The sequence below is a fragment of the Primulina tabacum genome, unplaced genomic scaffold (assembly GCF_025594145.1).
Source record: "Primulina tabacum isolate GXHZ01 unplaced genomic scaffold, ASM2559414v2 Contig557, whole genome shotgun sequence".
NCBI classification, from domain to species: Eukaryota; Viridiplantae; Streptophyta; class Magnoliopsida; order Lamiales; family Gesneriaceae; genus Primulina; species Primulina tabacum.
Window position 1 is genome coordinate 20,160 of NW_027459785.1, and position 17,585 is coordinate 37,744.

Below are 17,585 nucleotides of genomic sequence, written 5' to 3' on the forward strand. Positions count from 1 at the left end.
AAAGGATGGCACCAAACATTTTGAAGAAAATGGGGATTCTTGGAAGAGACAGCTGCAATTTGGCGCATCTCAGTGCATTTTAGACGAGAAGGGGGACGAGGGCCATGCTTAGGTGCCTTGGGTGAGTGAGGACTGCCAATCCACACTCCTTTTCCACCTCCCTTGCTGCAAATGGTTCCAATATGTTTCAACATTTTTTGTTTGCAGTAGACTTCTTAAGTACAAACAACATATTGGAACCATTTGGTTTGAGTGGTTGTAGATTCAATTTCTTGATTTTGGTTTGATCGTACGCTTCTAATGCAGGTGGGTTATCACGATTCAAGGGGTTTGGTGGTTTCACCCCCCCATAATTATAATGTGTTTTTTCCTTAACATTGATTTGTTCTCCCGTGGTTTTTATTGTTTTAGGGTTTAGGTTTTTGCTATGTCCCGCAAATTGGGGGTTTTCAGCATATTTGGGGATTTAGAACATTTAAAGAAATTATAATTTTAGGCTATGTTTGGACCTTGGGTGACAGAGAATGTGAAGAAAACCATCATTCATACTGAGAACCCCAAGGATGCAGTTTTCATTTTCTTTGTGATTGTGTGGTGTAGGATTTTGGATGTGAATTTTGTGCTGTATAGGTTTTTGGAGTTGATTAAAGGTGATTTTTCAATCACCTTATGATTATTTTTTTCAGAAACGTCTCACGCAGCGACTACCGAATTTTAGAGGGATTTGATCTTTAGTAGTACTTTCTCTCGAATTATTCTTTATGCTAATGAAGGAGCTGTCCCTGCTATGCAGTTGGTACCATATTGGGAGCAATGACTGGAGCGCTTATTGGCCAAGAGACAGAAAGTGGATTTGTTAGAGGGGCTTCGGTTGGTGCCATATCCGGTGCTGTTTACTCCATCGAAGTCTTTGAATCATCACTTATTTTGTGGCAGTCCGATGAATCTGGGATACAGTGTCTCCTGTATTTGGTAAGTCTTATCTATTGAATGGATTAATAATCTTGAGTCAATACTATTCAATTGCAGACGTGATAATTCTGGCATTCAATCTTCGAGATTTAGCATGTTTAGTAATCTGATTGAGTTTGGAGCTAATAATCTGACTGTACAGATTGATGTGTAGTGAGCCTTCTAAGTGGCAGACTTGTCCGCGAGCGTATTGGTCCAGCTATGCTAAGTGCCGTGCAAAGTCAGGTATTATGCTGCTCGATTGCTTTTCTTTGAAATAGGGATGACAGTATTTTTACTTTTTTGACTTACGAAATTTTCTTCGTTAATCAGATGGGAGCTGTAGAAACAACATTTGAAGACGTTCCCGACATTTTCTTCGTTAATCAGATGGGAGCTGTAGAAACAACATTTGAAGACGTTCCCAACATTTGAGCTCTTTGTATATAGACTTCTTTTATCGACAAGTTGAACTGATTTAGAAGAATCTGTCCCATGCTTTAAATATACGCAGGACTTTCAGCTAGGGGAGACCGTGCGAAGTTTACCTCATTGTCACCACTTGTTTCATCTACCTTGCATCGACTCTTGGCTGGGGAGACACGGTTCTTGCCCGTTGTGTAGAAGAGTATTTGATGCTCTTTTTGTACGGCGAGAAACACCAGCTTGATGAATCCTCTTACTCGTATACGGCCTCTCTATTTGTTCAAATAAATCCGTAGTTTTAGATTGGCTAGTGCAGCTCTATGTATGTAGTTTCTGAGCAACATCTTTCGTGTTCGGTCCTCTGCGTTGATCACGATTTTTGTAAAGAAAATTTTGAGGTGTGGTTTGTATTCCTCACAGATCCTACGTACACACAATGTTTGTTTGCTATTAGTATTTTCTTATCACTCTACTAGTTGTGTTGTTACATGGCATTGTATCGTATCCAGCTTGTATGACGTGGATAATTTGACTATTCCTATAAATCATCGTAAATTAGGCAAATTAGTACAGGCGCTAATATATTTTCATTACTTATTCATTTAAATATTGTTGCCATAGTTTATTTATCAATAAAGTTCAATTTTTCTTGCTTGATTTTTCACTTCATTCACACCATGCTTTGCAATTTCTAACCATTTTAATTTTAACGCTCATCTGGTGTAACTCTTTGTTCTTGTTTTTTTTTAAAAAAAAAATCTATTAAGTGTAAGTATTTTAATTTATAACATCGGATTTCAGCTATCTTTTTATGACAATCGAAATCACCTGTTTACCATGTAATGAAAAAAATCTTCTCACACTCCAATGGCTAACAAGAAAGTGAGCAATCAAACTACCATTTCAATTCAATCAATGAAAATTGAGAATTCTAAATTGGCTACAAGTCCGTGAGAAAGCTAGTTTTTTTAAAGAACTTTCCTAAGCTAAAGAGATAAAATGAAAGTACTTTTTATGATTATCAATGAGAATGGAGAGTCCTCCTCCCAATCCATACATACATGATCGATAGAATACTACGTAAGTAGGACAGTCAACTTTATACTGTTTACTTTTTGGATTTGAAAAAATGCATTATCATTCATTTTGCAATAATTTCTTTAAAAAAAGTATATTCATCTTATTAGCGGTTCTTTTTTTTTTTTTTTTTCAAGGAATCGAAAATAAAAATTAGGAGAAAATTATCTCAACTACATTTTCTGAACCAAAACAAATTAAGGCTCGGCTGAGCAAATATTTTTAGTATTTTACAAATAAAAAATAAAAGCATGTGTTTGGATAAATTTTTTGTGAAATATTTTAAAAAGGTGTTCTACAAAGAACAATTGAGAGTTTTTTTTTATATTTTTAGAAATAAAGGTAACGATAAAAAGAAACATACTACTTTTTAATTATAAAAACGATTTTAAAATATATGTCCAAATGCATATTTGTTCTTAAAACAACTTCAAATCTTTATGGTATCGAGACGTTGAAATTATTTTTTACTTTCACAAAATATGCATAGTACGCAATTACTTCTGTATGAAGGTCCAAAATACATGTCATTGATAAGACCAAAACTAATTCAATCTTTTCAAAAAAAAATAATAATAATAATTCAATCTTTACAAAAAAAATTCGGTATTGTTAGCAATTTATTTGAAGTTATACTAAAGTAAAATTTTAAATATTTAGTCGATCAAAACTCAAAATGTAACAAGTTAATAGATCGAAAAGTTTATTTTTTTCCCTACAAAAAAAATGACCGATTTCAAACTTTAAAATCTTTCTTGATTCAAATTTCAGTTCCATACTGAAATATGAACTAAGAACCACCGTGAAATCCAAAACAAACGTGTTTAGCAAGGGCAATATAGGTATTTCGCGAGAGATACACGACAAAAGACCCAAACAATCATCCATGCACGATGATAGAAGAACATGCTACCCACTCAACTCATTCCCCTCTCTACTCTTGAATAGTCCCAACATTTAACAATTCTTAAATCTCAAAGCCGACAGCCAAAATGGGTTTCATTACAGGAAACGAAAAAAACCTCTATCTCGAATCGTCGTGAAAAAACTTTTCCAACGATCATCATCCGATCACGAAAGCGATTCTAGTATTGTGATTGTGCACAACACAACAAAAGGAAGATTCAGCAATGAAATAAGCAACATCTTGTATGAAGAGACTATGGGTACAGATTTCTTGTCAAGAGAAGATATGGTTGTCTTACTTATTCGCGGCAAACATATATATATAGAGAGAATTTTGTTAGAAAAGACGAAAATGATCTTGTAATTGGCTTGAATTGAAATTTGATTATTTTATGAGTCAAATTTGTTCTTAATGTAATAACTTGTCTTCCTTTGTATCTCATAACATAGTATTGAATATTATCCATACGTTTGAAAACATGGCAGCACTCAGGCGAAAAAATATGATTCCAAATACGGACAATGACAAATTATTTTAGTAATTCCTACTTTTAATAAACAGATAATCAAATCTATTTTTGGTCAGACTTATTGGACAAACATGCCCTAAACCATATATTACTTATGATAACATAATGCATGTTTGCATATATTTATACAGGCTCGAAAGGCATTCAGAAAAGTCTGGTGAAGTTGCAAGCCCTCGTTCGAGGGGTTATCGTCCGAAGACAAGCACGCTTAGCCTTGCAATGCACGCACGCACGCACGCACTTGCCCAGTGCACCTCACTGTTCACGCTCGAAAGCTTCTCGTTAAACCGACTAGTCGAATATAGCCTAAATGGGAGCAATTCATGGTATTTTTTCGATTTTCATAGAAAATTCAATGTTAAGTGTTGTACAATTATTCCAAGGAAATGGGAATTCCTGTTGGCTGCGGATCAACTTTGAAAACTAGATAGATATCGAGCACGTAATTAAACAAGAATAAATGTTATAAAATATTTTGAAATATATTTGTACAGATGGATTTATTATATATTTCGAGCATGTTTTAGTTTGATATTGAGCTTGAATAATGTTGGAGCTTGTTTTAGTTTGATATTTCGGAGTATATATCACCAAATAAATCATTTACTCTTGCTAATATACTATCCTCCAAAAATTAGATTTACTAGTGTTGATCCATTATATATATAATTTCAAAAATATCATACTCGGCTCAAAACCAAAACGTACGTAGTAAACTAATTTTGAGTATGATTCAAACTATTTTCACCGTAACAATTTATATTATAACAAAAAATATATTATTTAATGCTCGTGGCCACACATTAATCGCTATGTGGGTTAGATGAAATATTTTTCTTTAGTCTTACTTTATAAATTTTCAAATATATTTTATTGAAAATATCTATAATTTTCGCAGTGATAAGATGCAATTAGTAAAAATAAATTACATAAAAACCAACAGAAAATATTCATATCCAATATTTCAATATAATATAAGATGTTTCTGGGGAAAAAAAATAAAAAAAAGAGAGGCAATAGACTCTGGACAATCACGAATCCAACTAAATTACCAACGACTATAAGAAATAAGTGGAAGTAAACCAATATCTTCCGACGGTGGCTAAAATATAGCTAGAATTGTGTTAGTGTCTTTTTATCATAGTATATGCAGATTAGAAATATTGAGAGATTGAGGACTTGATCCTGTAGAATACAGGATAGTTTGGCATTATCCATTTTGCTCCCAGGAACCCTTCCTACTCACCTATTCTACCTGTGCAAGAGTAAAGAAAAAAAATCGCCTAGATGAGTTAGAGACCACCACAAACTCTGAAAAGCAGCCTAAAATATAGAGTTGTTGTGTTCAAAGTCCCCACCTATGATAATAGTATCGCTAGAAACTACGTGTTTGTCTTGTCATCATGTATATGCAGACTAGAAATATTGAGAGAATGAGGACTTGATCCGGTAGGAAACATGATGGTTGGAATTATCCATTTTCTCCAGTTACCCTTCCTCCTCACCTTCCTCCCCTGCAAGAGTAAGAAAAAAATCGCCTAGATAAGTTAGAAAGCACCGATGCTCTATCTAAAGTGCATGTTGTGGGATGAAATGTCTACAAAATACCCAAAGGATATATAGATATATAGAACAAGACGGATGAGAAAGCTGAAAAGGGGATATTAACAGATTTTGCTCATAAGTTAATCTAATTTTTGGAGGATAGTATATAATGGATAAATACTAGTAAATCTAATTTTTGGAGGATAGTATATTAGCAAGAGTATATGATTTATTTGGGTGATATATTCTCCGAAATATCAAACTAAAACATGCTCCCACATTATTCTTATACTCAAAAATATCAAACTAAAAACATGCTCGAAATATATAAATAAATCCATCTGTATAAATATATTTCAAAATATTTTATAACATTTTATTCTTGTTTAATTATGTGCTCGATATCTATCTAGTTTTCAAAAGTTGATCGCAGCCAGCATGATTCCATTTCCTTGGCATAATTGTACAACACTTAACATGAATTATCTAGAAATCGAAAAATACCATGGATTGCCCCAATTTAGGCTATCTTCGATTAGTTTTCAATTTGAGGTAAAAAAATAAAAAACATATAATACATAAATTACAATTTGAATTAATACAAAAATTAATAAATTCAAAATTGAATTAAATGAATTGATATAATCAATGCAACAATAATATTAAAGTGATCAATTATACAGTACCACACATATAATTAATTTTGATATCCTGCCCCACCTACCGTACACACTTTTGTGGCACCGACGAGGTGTCACTCATCTATTGGGCTGTGAGAAATATAGAAAAATTACACATCGAATGGATGAGTGACACTCATCGGTGCTCACAGAGGTGTGGCACGTAGGTGTGCTGAGGATATCCCAAAATCTATATATAAGATAATATATATATATACTATATATATATATATAACATTTTGTAATCATTTGTGTTTAAAATTTATTTATACAGTTTGTAATAAAAATTAAATATATCATAGTAACACAAATCATATCACAAATTAAATTGATTGATATAATCAATGTAAAAATTTTTAATTTAGTTTATATTTTCAATAAAGTTTAGTTTCAATTTGAATAAAAATATATAATATATAAATTATATTTGAATTAATATAAAAATGAATTAAATTCAAATTTGAACTAAATGAATTGATATAATCAATACAAACAATAATTGAAATTATCATTTATTGTAGTACATATATTTCAATATTAATGATATATCTTTTCTTTTTTAGAAATAACATTTTGACGGAAAGTTAATATTTTTGGCAAAATATTAGAGTACTTGGTAAAAGGACATCGTAAAATGCACAATTGTATTTTAAAAAAACCACTAAAGAACCAGTTGTTTCCTCGTCAATGATTTTACTTCTTAACCTATATTGCTCATTAAAGAAATTGAGGACTTGATCATGTAGAATACAAGAAGGTTGGCATTATCCATTTTCTCCAATTACCCTTCCTCCTCACCTTTTCTCCCTGCAAGAGTAAGAAAAAAAATCGCTTAGATGAGTTAGAAACCACCAATACTCTATCTAAAGTGCATGTCGTGGGATGAAATGTCTACAAAATACCCAAAGGATAACAAGTCTATAGATATATAGAACAAGTCGCATGAGAAAGCTGAAAAGGGGATATTAACAGATTTTGCTCATAAGTTAATCACATATTCACTTGTTTTTTCAGTAAAATTTTGGACTACACTACTAGTAAAAGATTTACTATAAGAAAGTGGTATTGCGAAGATCAAATATGCGATACATTTCACCTGTATTTCCACCACATTCGAAGCTCGCAAAGCATCCAATATAAGTTGGACATTGTCTGTCAGCTCCCTAATCTGAAAAATTGAGAATGTATAATATTAGTATTCATAGTTAAGTCTCATCGTAATAGGTGGCAAATCATTTAAAAAGTTTGATATGATCAGCCATAAAATATCCAGCTGCCTCTGTGACTATGATAAGAGGTTAAATGGCAGCACTAACAGTCGATTTGGTGTTTCAAATCATGGCAGGCAAGATTTTCAGCCAGAGATGATTTTGATCCGATCAGGCATCTCCAAATTCCACTCCAAAGACAACTTACATGAATAACTAACCCGTCCAAGCTACTTCATTCTCAAAATAGTATCATTGTTACCTAATGAAACCAACTAAAAGAGTGTACCATGATTCTAATGTGCATTCTTGGTCATACAAATTTACCATTTCCATATCAATATAAATCTTCTGATAAACTCAAGCGTATTACAGTTAGATATCAATTGTCATTTTATTTCATCCAAGAATAATCTAACAAAACCGAAACATTTCAAAATTCTTAACCTATATTGCTCACTAAATTCCAATTAAAGAATCAAGCTTTTGATATTTTCAACTTTCTGATCTAGAGCCTCAAAATTTCTCTTCTATGTACCAACAATCAAAAAAGAATCGCAAGTTTAAGTTTAGATAAAATGGATAAAGAAATAAGCATAAGCAGGAAATTTTTCATTAATTTGACCGACTTACTTTCTTAAAGCTTGCTATTAAGTTTATGGGAACCCATCCATCCACATCCATTTTCTGGCGCAAATATGTGTCCTTCACCAAATTATCATCACTGCAAGATACATGTGAAAATCCAAGCGTTGATACCATGCGCAAATAGACAGCAATGAGCGGATGAATCATTTAGTATGCATAACAAAAATAACATACCAAAAATAATAATCTATCTGTTTCACAATTTTGGAAGGCAAGTGAGGATCAGGTATGGGAGACGACATTGGTGCATATGGAAACATAGGCATGTGCCCGGGTGAACTGGGTGGGGTCCAAGAGCAAAATACGTAAAAGATGAAGCATCTGCAAATTGAAACAAAATATAATTAGCACGCAAGATAATCTACAGAAGCAAGTATCTCAAAGCAGCAAACCTCACCATTGTAGAACACTGGGGGACCATAGGGCCGCGCACCCACAGGGGAGGTGGAGGAATAAAAGGAGCACTTGAAACTGGACCACGTATGAAGGGCCGAGAGGCGACACTCTGCTGGGGTGCAAGGTTTACTCTGCTGCCAAAAGATTGATGGTTATAGCTCCAATCATCAATCCAACGTTCCTGGTATCGTTTGCTACCATGGCCATGATTAGAAGAACCATTCCCTTGAAGTTGCGGTCCACTGTTGTTCCTTCTAAAAGGACCACGCGGATGGTGTGGCTCATGCCCACTGTGAGATCCTCCTCTCTGTCCAACATCCCAACGTGTGTTGTCCCTAGGAGATACCCCCGAAGAGATGCTGGACTTCACTGGCTTAAAAGGAGACGCTTCAACCACAGAACTGTGTGAATTTGGTGCTTGAGAAAAGCTGCCGTTGGGCTGTTATGTTTCTGTGACTTGTCCTGTCACCACCTAGCTCCGGAGAACACTGGCGGATAGGAGATTCATGGTTCGAAGCTGAATTTGTTGCTACTTCCTGTGAAGACCAAGAGTCAACTGACGTCCCCTATTATTCACAAAAAGAAAATTTCGTAAGGAAAGCAGTCTAACTTGTACGAAAACTTGATCATCGAGTTCATAATAGCACTAGAAGCATATATAATAAAACCCAAGCAACTAAGAACATCAGATAAATTGAACAGGTAGATTAAAAGGGCCAAAATATAGAGAACAACAATGACAGAAATAATAAACCTGTGACAGAATGATTGGTTCGTGAGAGAGTTCTTCAAGAGAATCAGTCGAACTCGAAGAAGCCTTCGTGGAAGCACGAGCTGATTTGGAGAAATCAGGCCAAGATGCTGTCCCCATCAAAGCACCAACCTGCGGAGCAACACCATTAGCAGGATTGTTCCAAACACACTTCTTGGTTACACCAACATTCTCACTTCCCTCAGCCTGACCATCCTCGGCCAAGAAACTAGCAGGTGGTGCGATTAATTGGTTTAGGAAATTTCAGAAGGCAAAACGTGCTTCTGATCAGAGATACTCGAACATGAACAAGGCGACGCGAGCCGTGAATGGCGATCAATAACAGAATTTACAGATTGAACAGAGGCGGAGGAGTCAGAAGCAGTAGCCATTGCAGAAAACAAAAAAATAGGTCAGGCAACTGAACATCAAACCCACCAACACAATCGAATCGATTAAAGAAAACCCAAAAATTCCCACTCGAAATCGAAATCGCCTATCTCCGCCCGTTTTCTTGTTCGGAAGCAAATAAAAGTGCAGTGTTCTAGTCTCCCCGCATATATATAGAGCAATGAAGCGGGGAATTAGTTTCCTACGACAAATATAATTACAGCTCGGATTTAATTAGGATATACGTATTTAGTATCAAGATAAAAAGATAAAGGTTAATTTTATTTATTTATATATCGGAACAAATAATATTTTATATCTCGAAAAAAAAAAAACAAAGAAGTAAAATAATCGATATTTAAAATCCGATATCTTTTATTTATAAAAACAAAGCCTATGTTTTTAAAAATCGAAAAATCTTTAATGATTTATAAGGTGATTTATATCAAGTTTTACTTTTAAAATTTTGACATATGGTGATGATATAATTTATCTCCAAATTATCATTAAGAAGATCTTATCTTTGTATTTCAAATTGTTTCACATTAACTTTTTGCTAGAAAATTTTGATAGAATTAAATAAAACTCAAATACAGATTAGATAAGAAAAACAAAAAACTTACTCTAAAATTACTAAAAAATAAATAATCTAAATAAGAATAAAATATTTACTATTGTCATATTAATTTTTTCCTAAAAAAATAGCCGATTTATCTTTAATACCATACTTTAAATAAATAATAATTAATGTATAACATAACTATACTTTCAAAAATATAGATAAGGATTGGATGTTCAAAATTTGAAAATATGGTGAGAATAAGAACATGAGTGTTACTTCTGTTCTTAGATAATATAGAGATTATAATTTGCTTTAATCATTCTAAATCAATTGACAAAAATATTCTTTTAATTAAATAAAAATCATGATAGAAATCTACGTTAAACTAAATAGATTTTTTTTGTCAATTGACATGTAATAATTGTTCTAAATAATTTATGTTACTAATTGATTCAAGCCCAAAAAATTATTAGAAAAAATTGGCTCTACAAGTATTTGTCACTAGGTTCAACCCTAAGAATTATTATTATGGTCTGATTCATCTATGCACTGCTATCTAGAATATAGAGGTGATTTCAACATGTTCAAGAGTTGATTTTTGTCGTATAAGATTATTCATGGTACACACGTAGCATTTTGTTCTAAATATCACTTATTTTTTGTGTTCCTGTTGATGATTGTATCTAATATTATTCTATCACATCTCATGCACATGTAAACGCCACAACATAACGAACTCTTATATCAACTAACAAATACTTCGTATTTGCTCTTATTTTATGAAAATGGCAAAACCGATTTTTTATAAGAGTGCATTGTATGTCATTATAAACTCATTTAAGTGTTCAATTTTCTATATAAGAAGAAATATCAAAGACATGTTTTCAGAAGTCCTCAATAAGCTCATCCATTTAAAAATTTAGCGGTGGTAATATTTTTATTAAATATTGTATATTTGTCCCGGAATCATGAAATACAAAACCTAAAGTGCCTCTTAAAACAAAATATAAACCGTACCGTTATCATAGCACAATTTTAGTACAAGGAAATGAATCCCTCTCTCTGTATTCTTAGGTAAATGAAAATGTTCTTTGTTTATGGAAAATCAATTTAAAATAGGAAAGGTTCAAAGTATATTCTAAGGGTGTGTTTGGTTGAGTGGATTAAACAATGATAGATTAATAGTCAAACACTTATCCAATATTTGGTTAAAATTTTAAGATGTTTTAATAATCATTTTGATCCGATTTAAGATCCAATTTTTTAGATAACTATTTGATTATTAATCTAACAAATCAAGTGAGATACACTATCAAAACTTAATAAATTACATTTTTCTCCTCTTATTTCTTAGAGTGTTAAGTTATTTATTGAATAAAGAGTGAGTCTTATGTGAGACCGTCTCACGGATCTTAATCTGTGAGACGGGTCAACCCTACTCATATTCACAATAAAAGTAATACTCTTAGCATAAAAAATAATACTTTTTCATGGATGACCCAAATAGAGATCCGTCTCAAAAAATACGACCCATGAGACCGTCTCACACAAGTTTTTGCCTTGAATAAAAATTTATTTTAGAATGTTGTACGTTAGATGTCGATCCTGATATTTAATATATATCATTATTATTTAATTTGATTTAAACTTTAAAAAATATAAAGATATATTTTTATTTTGAAAAAAATAATTTATTTGTATATATTTTAATAAAATAATAAAAACTAAATTTTAATGTTGGTTATGCTTATCAATAATATTTTTATTTTTATTATATTTAATTTTATGATATTTACACATATTAATTCAAAGATTATTAATATCGTCATTATTAACATTATTATTATTATCTAATATTATGTATTGCTTTGAGCACAACAAATAAGTAAACTTAACAAGGGTATAATATTAAATTTATTAATACGCAAAAACTTGTGTGAGACGGTCTCACGGGTCGTATTTGTGAGACGGATCTCTTATTTGGGTTACCCATGAAAAAGTATTACTTTTTATGCTAAGAGTATTACTTTTTATTGTGAATATGGGTAGAGTTGACCGTCTCACGGATTATGATCCGTGGGACGGTCTCACATGAGACTCACTCAATATTTAAAAGCTAATCACCTATTCAAAATGTTGAACCAAACAATCTTAATAGTATCACATAATGTTTGATTATCTATAACATAATTAATCATTTATTTATCTCATCCTTGTACCAAACACACCCTAATAGAATAAGAAAACATGAAATGAAATAAATATTTTAAAGATTCGTCTTGTCTTATTAACCAGTTGAAATCGACTACTGTGTTAGATCTATTGTCCCTACTAATGCACTAGCACATTATAATCGGTTGGGGAGAATTCAGAATCGGTGGGCAATATCTTTGTTAGATGACTTCCGAAGAAGTTTTTTTGTTTGAAAACCTCTTTCTCCAAATCACTAAGATTGGACGTTGATGCAGGATTTGATGTATCCTGGAACCAGTTCGACGTTGGTGCAGTAGTTGGTGATCCACAGAGTGTTTTAGACTGTTCAAACAGTAATTCAACGATCAAGATGATATTTAAGTTCTAGAAGTTCAACCACTTATTGATTCGGCGGATTTCCTATGACAACAGAATCTTTAGGCCCCAAAATTCACAAGCACCTAAACTGACTAGAAAAATTTCACCAGGCGGGCCTACTCCAAATCTCCAGAAACTATACCAAAAGCAATCATGCCAATGTTCTAGCTATACACATATATGGAACAAAAATAATACCAGAAAACAGCAAAAATCAACGAAGATTGTTTTGCGCAACCGCTTGGCACAGTTCATCCTCGTAGAATAGGGCTCTATTAGAAGCCAAGGATTTGCAGACAGGTTTCGGCAAAAAGGATGGCACCAAACATTTTGAAGAAAATGGGGATTCTTGGAAGAGAACAGCTGCAATTTGGCGCATCTCAGTGCATTTTAGACGAGAAGGGGGACGAGGGCCATGCTTAGGTGCCTTGGGTGAGTGAGGACTGCCAATCCACACTCCTTTTCCACCTCCCTTGCTGCAAATGGTTCCAATATGTTTCAACATTTTTTGTTTGCAGTAGACTTCTTATGTACAAACAACATATTGGAACCATTTGGTTTGAGTGGTTGTAGATTCAATTTCTTGATTTTGGTTTGATCGTACGCTTCTAATGCAGGTGGGTTATCACGATTCAAGGGGTTTGGTGGTTTCACCCACCCCATAATTATAATGTGTTTTTTCCTTAACATTGATTTGTTCTCCCGTGGTTTTTATTGTTTTAGGGTTTAGGTTTTTGCTATGTCCCGCAAATTGGGGGGTTTTCAGCATATTTGGGGATTTAGAACATTTAAAGAAATTATAATTTTAGGCTATGTTTGGACCTTGGGTGACAGAGAATGTGAAGAAAACCATCATTCATACTGAGAACCCCAAGGATGCAGTTTTCATTTTCTTTGTGATTGTGTGGTGTAGGATTTTGGATGTGAATTTTGTGCTGTATAGGTTTTTGGAGTTGATTAAAGGTGATTTTTCAATCACCTTATGATTATTTTTTTCAGAAACGTCTCACGCAGCGACTACCGAATTTTAGAGGGATGTTGATCTTTAGTAGTACTTTCTCTCGAATTATTCTTATGCTAATGAAGGAGCTGTCCCTGCTATGCAGTTGGTACCATATTGGGAGCAATGACTGGAGCGCTTATTGGCCAAGAGACAGAAAGTGGATTTGTTAGAGGGGCTTCGGTTGGTGCCATATCCGGTGCTGTTTACTCCATCGAAGTCTTTGAATCATCACTTATTTTGTGGCAGTCCGATGAATCTGGGATACAGTGTCTCCTGTATTTGGTAAGTCTTATCTATTGAATGGATTAATAATCTTGAGTCAATACTATTCAATTGCAGACGTGATAATTCTGGCATTCAATCTTCGAGATTTATAGCATGTTTAGTAATCTGATTGAGTTTGGAGCTAATAATCTGACTGTACAGATTGATGTGATAGTGAGCCTTCTAAGTGGCAGACTTGTCCGCGAGCGTATTGGTCCAGCTATGCTAAGTGCCGTGCAAAGTCAGGTATTATGCTGCTCGATTGCTTTTCTTTGAAATAGGGATGACAGTATTTTTACTTTTTTGACTTTAGAATTTTTCTTCGTTAATCAGATGGAACATGTAGAAACAACATTTGAAGACGTTCCCGACATTTTTGACACCGGTGGGGCAAATGGTTTGTTAGTAGACACAGTTGAAAAGTTCCCAGATATATACTCTTGCTAATATACTATCCTCCAAAAATTAGATTTACTAGTGTTTATCCATTATATATATAACTTCAAAAATATCGTACTCAGCTCAAAATCAAAACGTAGTAAACTAATTTTAAGTATGATTCAAACTATTTTCATCGTAACAATTTATATTATAACAAAAAAATATTATTTAATGCTTGTGGCAACACATTAAACGGTATATCGGTTAGATTAAATATTTTCTTTAGTCTTACTTTATAGATTTTCAAAGATATTTTATTGAAAATGTCTATAATTTTTGCAGTGATAAAGATGCAATTAGTAAAAATAAATCACATTAAAAAACACATTTTTATTCATACTGCAATTCAATTTTTATAATATATATATATATATATATATATATATATATCAAAACATTTTTTCATACGCATAAAGTCTCAACTAAAATAAAGAACATTATCCTGTCATCAAAATATTAAGTATCAACCAAAAACCAAACAGAAAATATTCATATCCAATATTTCAATATAATATAAGATGTTTCTGGGGAAAAAAAAGAGAGAGAGGTAATAGACTCGAGACAATCACGAATCCAACTAAATTACCAACGACTATAAGAAATAAGTGGAAGTTAACCAAAATCTTCAGACGGTGACTAAATGAAGAAAGGAAGAACAGAAAAACTTTTAGCAAACCAAATCTAGTAAACATTCTCTATCCAAAAATCCATGATTAGGGGGACTAAAATGTAGAAAACAAAAAAAATGTGCCGATGTTTCAAGATAGCCGTTGATGACTTCACCGCACAAGCTCGGAAAAGCAGCCTAAAATATAGAGTTGTTGTATGTTCAAAGTCCCCACCTATGTATCGTTAAAAACTATGTGTTTGTCTTTTCATCATGTATATGCAGACTAGAAATATTGAGAGATTGAGAACTTGATCATGTAGGATACAAGATGGTTAACATTATCTATTTTCTACAGTTACCCTTCCTCCTCACCTTTTCTCCCTGCAAGAGTAAGAAAAAAAATCGTCTAGATGAGTTAGAGACCACCACAAGCTCGAAAAAAAGCCTAAAATATAGAGTTGTTGTGTGTTCAAAGTCCCCACCTATGATAATAGTATCGCTAGAAACTACGTGTTTGTCTTTTCATCATGTATATGCAAACTAGAAATATTGAGAGATTGAGGACTTGATCCTATAGGATACATGATGGTTGGCATTATCCATTTTCTCCAGTTACCCTTCCTCCTCACCTTTTCTCCCTGCAAGAGTAAGAAAAAAAATCGCCTAGATGAGTTAGAGACCACCACAAGCTCGGAAAAGCAGCCTAATAGAGTTGTTGTGTGTTCAAAGTCCCCACCTATGATAATAATATCACTAGAAACTACGTGTTTGTCTTTTCATCATTAATATGCATACTAGAAATATTGAGAGATCGAGGACTTGATCCTGTAGGATACATGATGGTTGGCATTATCCATTTTCTCCGGTTACCCTTCCTTCTCACTTTTTCTCCCTGCAAGAGTAAGAAACAAAATCACCTAGATGAGTTAGAGACACCAATACTCTATCTAAAGTGCATGTCGTGGGCTGAAATGTCTACAAAATACCCAAAGGATAACAAGTATATAGATATATAGAATAAGGCGCGTGAGAAAAGACTGAAAGGGGACATTTAACAATTTGCTCGTAAGTTATAGCATATTCACTTGTTTTTTTTCAGTAAAATTTTGGACTACACTACTAGTAAAGATTAACTATTAGAAAAGTGGTATGACGAAGTCAAACATGTTAATCATTCACCTGTATTTCCACCACATTCGAAGGCTCGCAAGCATCCAGTATAAGTTGGACATTCTGTCGCTCCTAATCTGAAAATTAAGAATGTATAATATTAGTATTCATAGCTAAGTCTCATCTTAATAGGTGGCAATCATTTAAACAGTTTCGATATGATCAGCCATAAATATCCAGCTGCCTCTGTCACTAGATAAGAGGTTAAATGGCAGCACTAACCATCCGTATCCTACAGGTCAGGTTCTCAATCTCTCAATATTTCTAGTCTGCATATACATGATGAAAGACAAACACATAGTTTCTAGCGATACATAAGTGAGGACTTTGAACATACAAAAACTCTATATTTTAGGCTGCTTTTCCGAGCTTGTGCGGTGAAGTCATCAACGGCTATCTTGGCACATCGGCACAGTTTTTTTGTTTTCTACATTTTAGTCCCCCTAATAATGGATTTTTAGATAGAGAAGGTTTACTAGATTTGGTTTGCTAAAAGTTTTTCTATTCTTCTTTTCTTCATATAGCCACCGTCTGAAAATTTTGGTTAACTTCGACTTATTTCTTATAGTCGTTGCTAATTTAGTTGGATTCGTGATTGTCCCGAGTTTATTACCTCTCTTTTTTTTTTTCAGAAACATCTTATATTATATTGAAATATTGGATATGAATTTTTTCTGTTGGGTTTTTGGTTGATACTTAATATTCTGATAACATGATAAGGTTCTTTATTTTAGTTGAGACTTTATGCTTAGAGAAAAATGCTTGGATATATATATAGATATATATATATATATATATATATATATTATAAAAATTGAATTGTGGTATGAATAAAAATATGTTTTTTTATGTGATTTATTTTTACTAATTGCATCATTACCACTGCAAAAATTATAGATATTTTCAATAAAATATCTTTGAAAATCTATAAAGTAAGACTAAAGAAAATATTTCATCTAACCCATATAGTGTTTAATGTGTGGACACGAGCATTTGAATAATATTTTTTTGTTATAATATAAATTGTTACGTTGAAAATAATTTGAATCATACTTAAAATTAGTTTACTACGTTTTGGTTTTAAGATGAGTATGATATTTTTGAAATTATATATATAATGGATAAATACTAGTAAATCTAATTTTTGGAGGATAGTATATTAGCAAGAGTATATGATTTATTTGGGTGATATATTCTCCGAAATATCAAACTAAAACATGCTCCCACATTATTCTTATACTCAAAAATATCAAACTAAAACATGCTCGAAATATATAAATAAATCCATCTGTATAATATATTTCAAATATTTTATAACATTTTATTCTTGTTTAATTATGTGCTCGATATCTATCTAGTTTTCAAAAGTTGATCCACAGCCAGCATGATTCCCATTTCCTTGGAATAATTGTACAACACTTAACATTGAATTATCTAGAAATCGAAAATACCATGG

At 32.8% G+C, this 17,585-nt stretch overlaps 1 protein-coding gene and 1 pseudogene across 1 annotated transcript; both read left to right on the forward strand.

Annotated features, from left to right (window-relative positions):
- The first annotated feature begins 499 nt into the window (after nucleotides 1-499).
- Nucleotides 500-1,621, forward strand: LOC142534509 (NEP1-interacting protein-like 1; annotated as a pseudogene).
- Nucleotides 1,622-12,704: 11,083 nt separating this feature from the next.
- LOC142534519 (NEP1-interacting protein 1-like) lies at nucleotides 12,705-14,687 on the forward strand. Its single transcript, XM_075641389.1, has 4 exons — nucleotides 12,705-13,073; nucleotides 13,748-13,926; nucleotides 14,071-14,154; nucleotides 14,242-14,687. Exons 2-4 carry the CDS (start codon nucleotides 13,768-13,770, stop codon nucleotides 14,353-14,355), a joined length of 357 nt encoding a protein of 118 aa, XP_075497504.1. The 5' UTR covers nucleotides 12,705-13,073; nucleotides 13,748-13,767; the 3' UTR covers nucleotides 14,356-14,687.
- Nucleotides 14,688-17,585: the final 2,898 nt, after the last annotated feature.

Excerpts from the sequence above, each read along its gene's own strand:
- LOC142534519 (XM_075641389.1), top strand. The coding sequence starts at position 13,768 with ATGACTGGAGCGCTTATTGGCCAAGAGACAGAAAGTGGATTTGTTAGA. Across the intron at positions 13,927-14,070 it reads TACAGTGTCTCCTGTATTTG|ATTGATGTGATAGTGAGCCT; the intron begins GTAAGTCTTATC and ends CTGACTGTACAG. Across the intron at positions 14,155-14,241 it reads TAAGTGCCGTGCAAAGTCAG|ATGGAACATGTAGAAACAAC; the intron begins GTATTATGCTGC and ends TTCGTTAATCAG.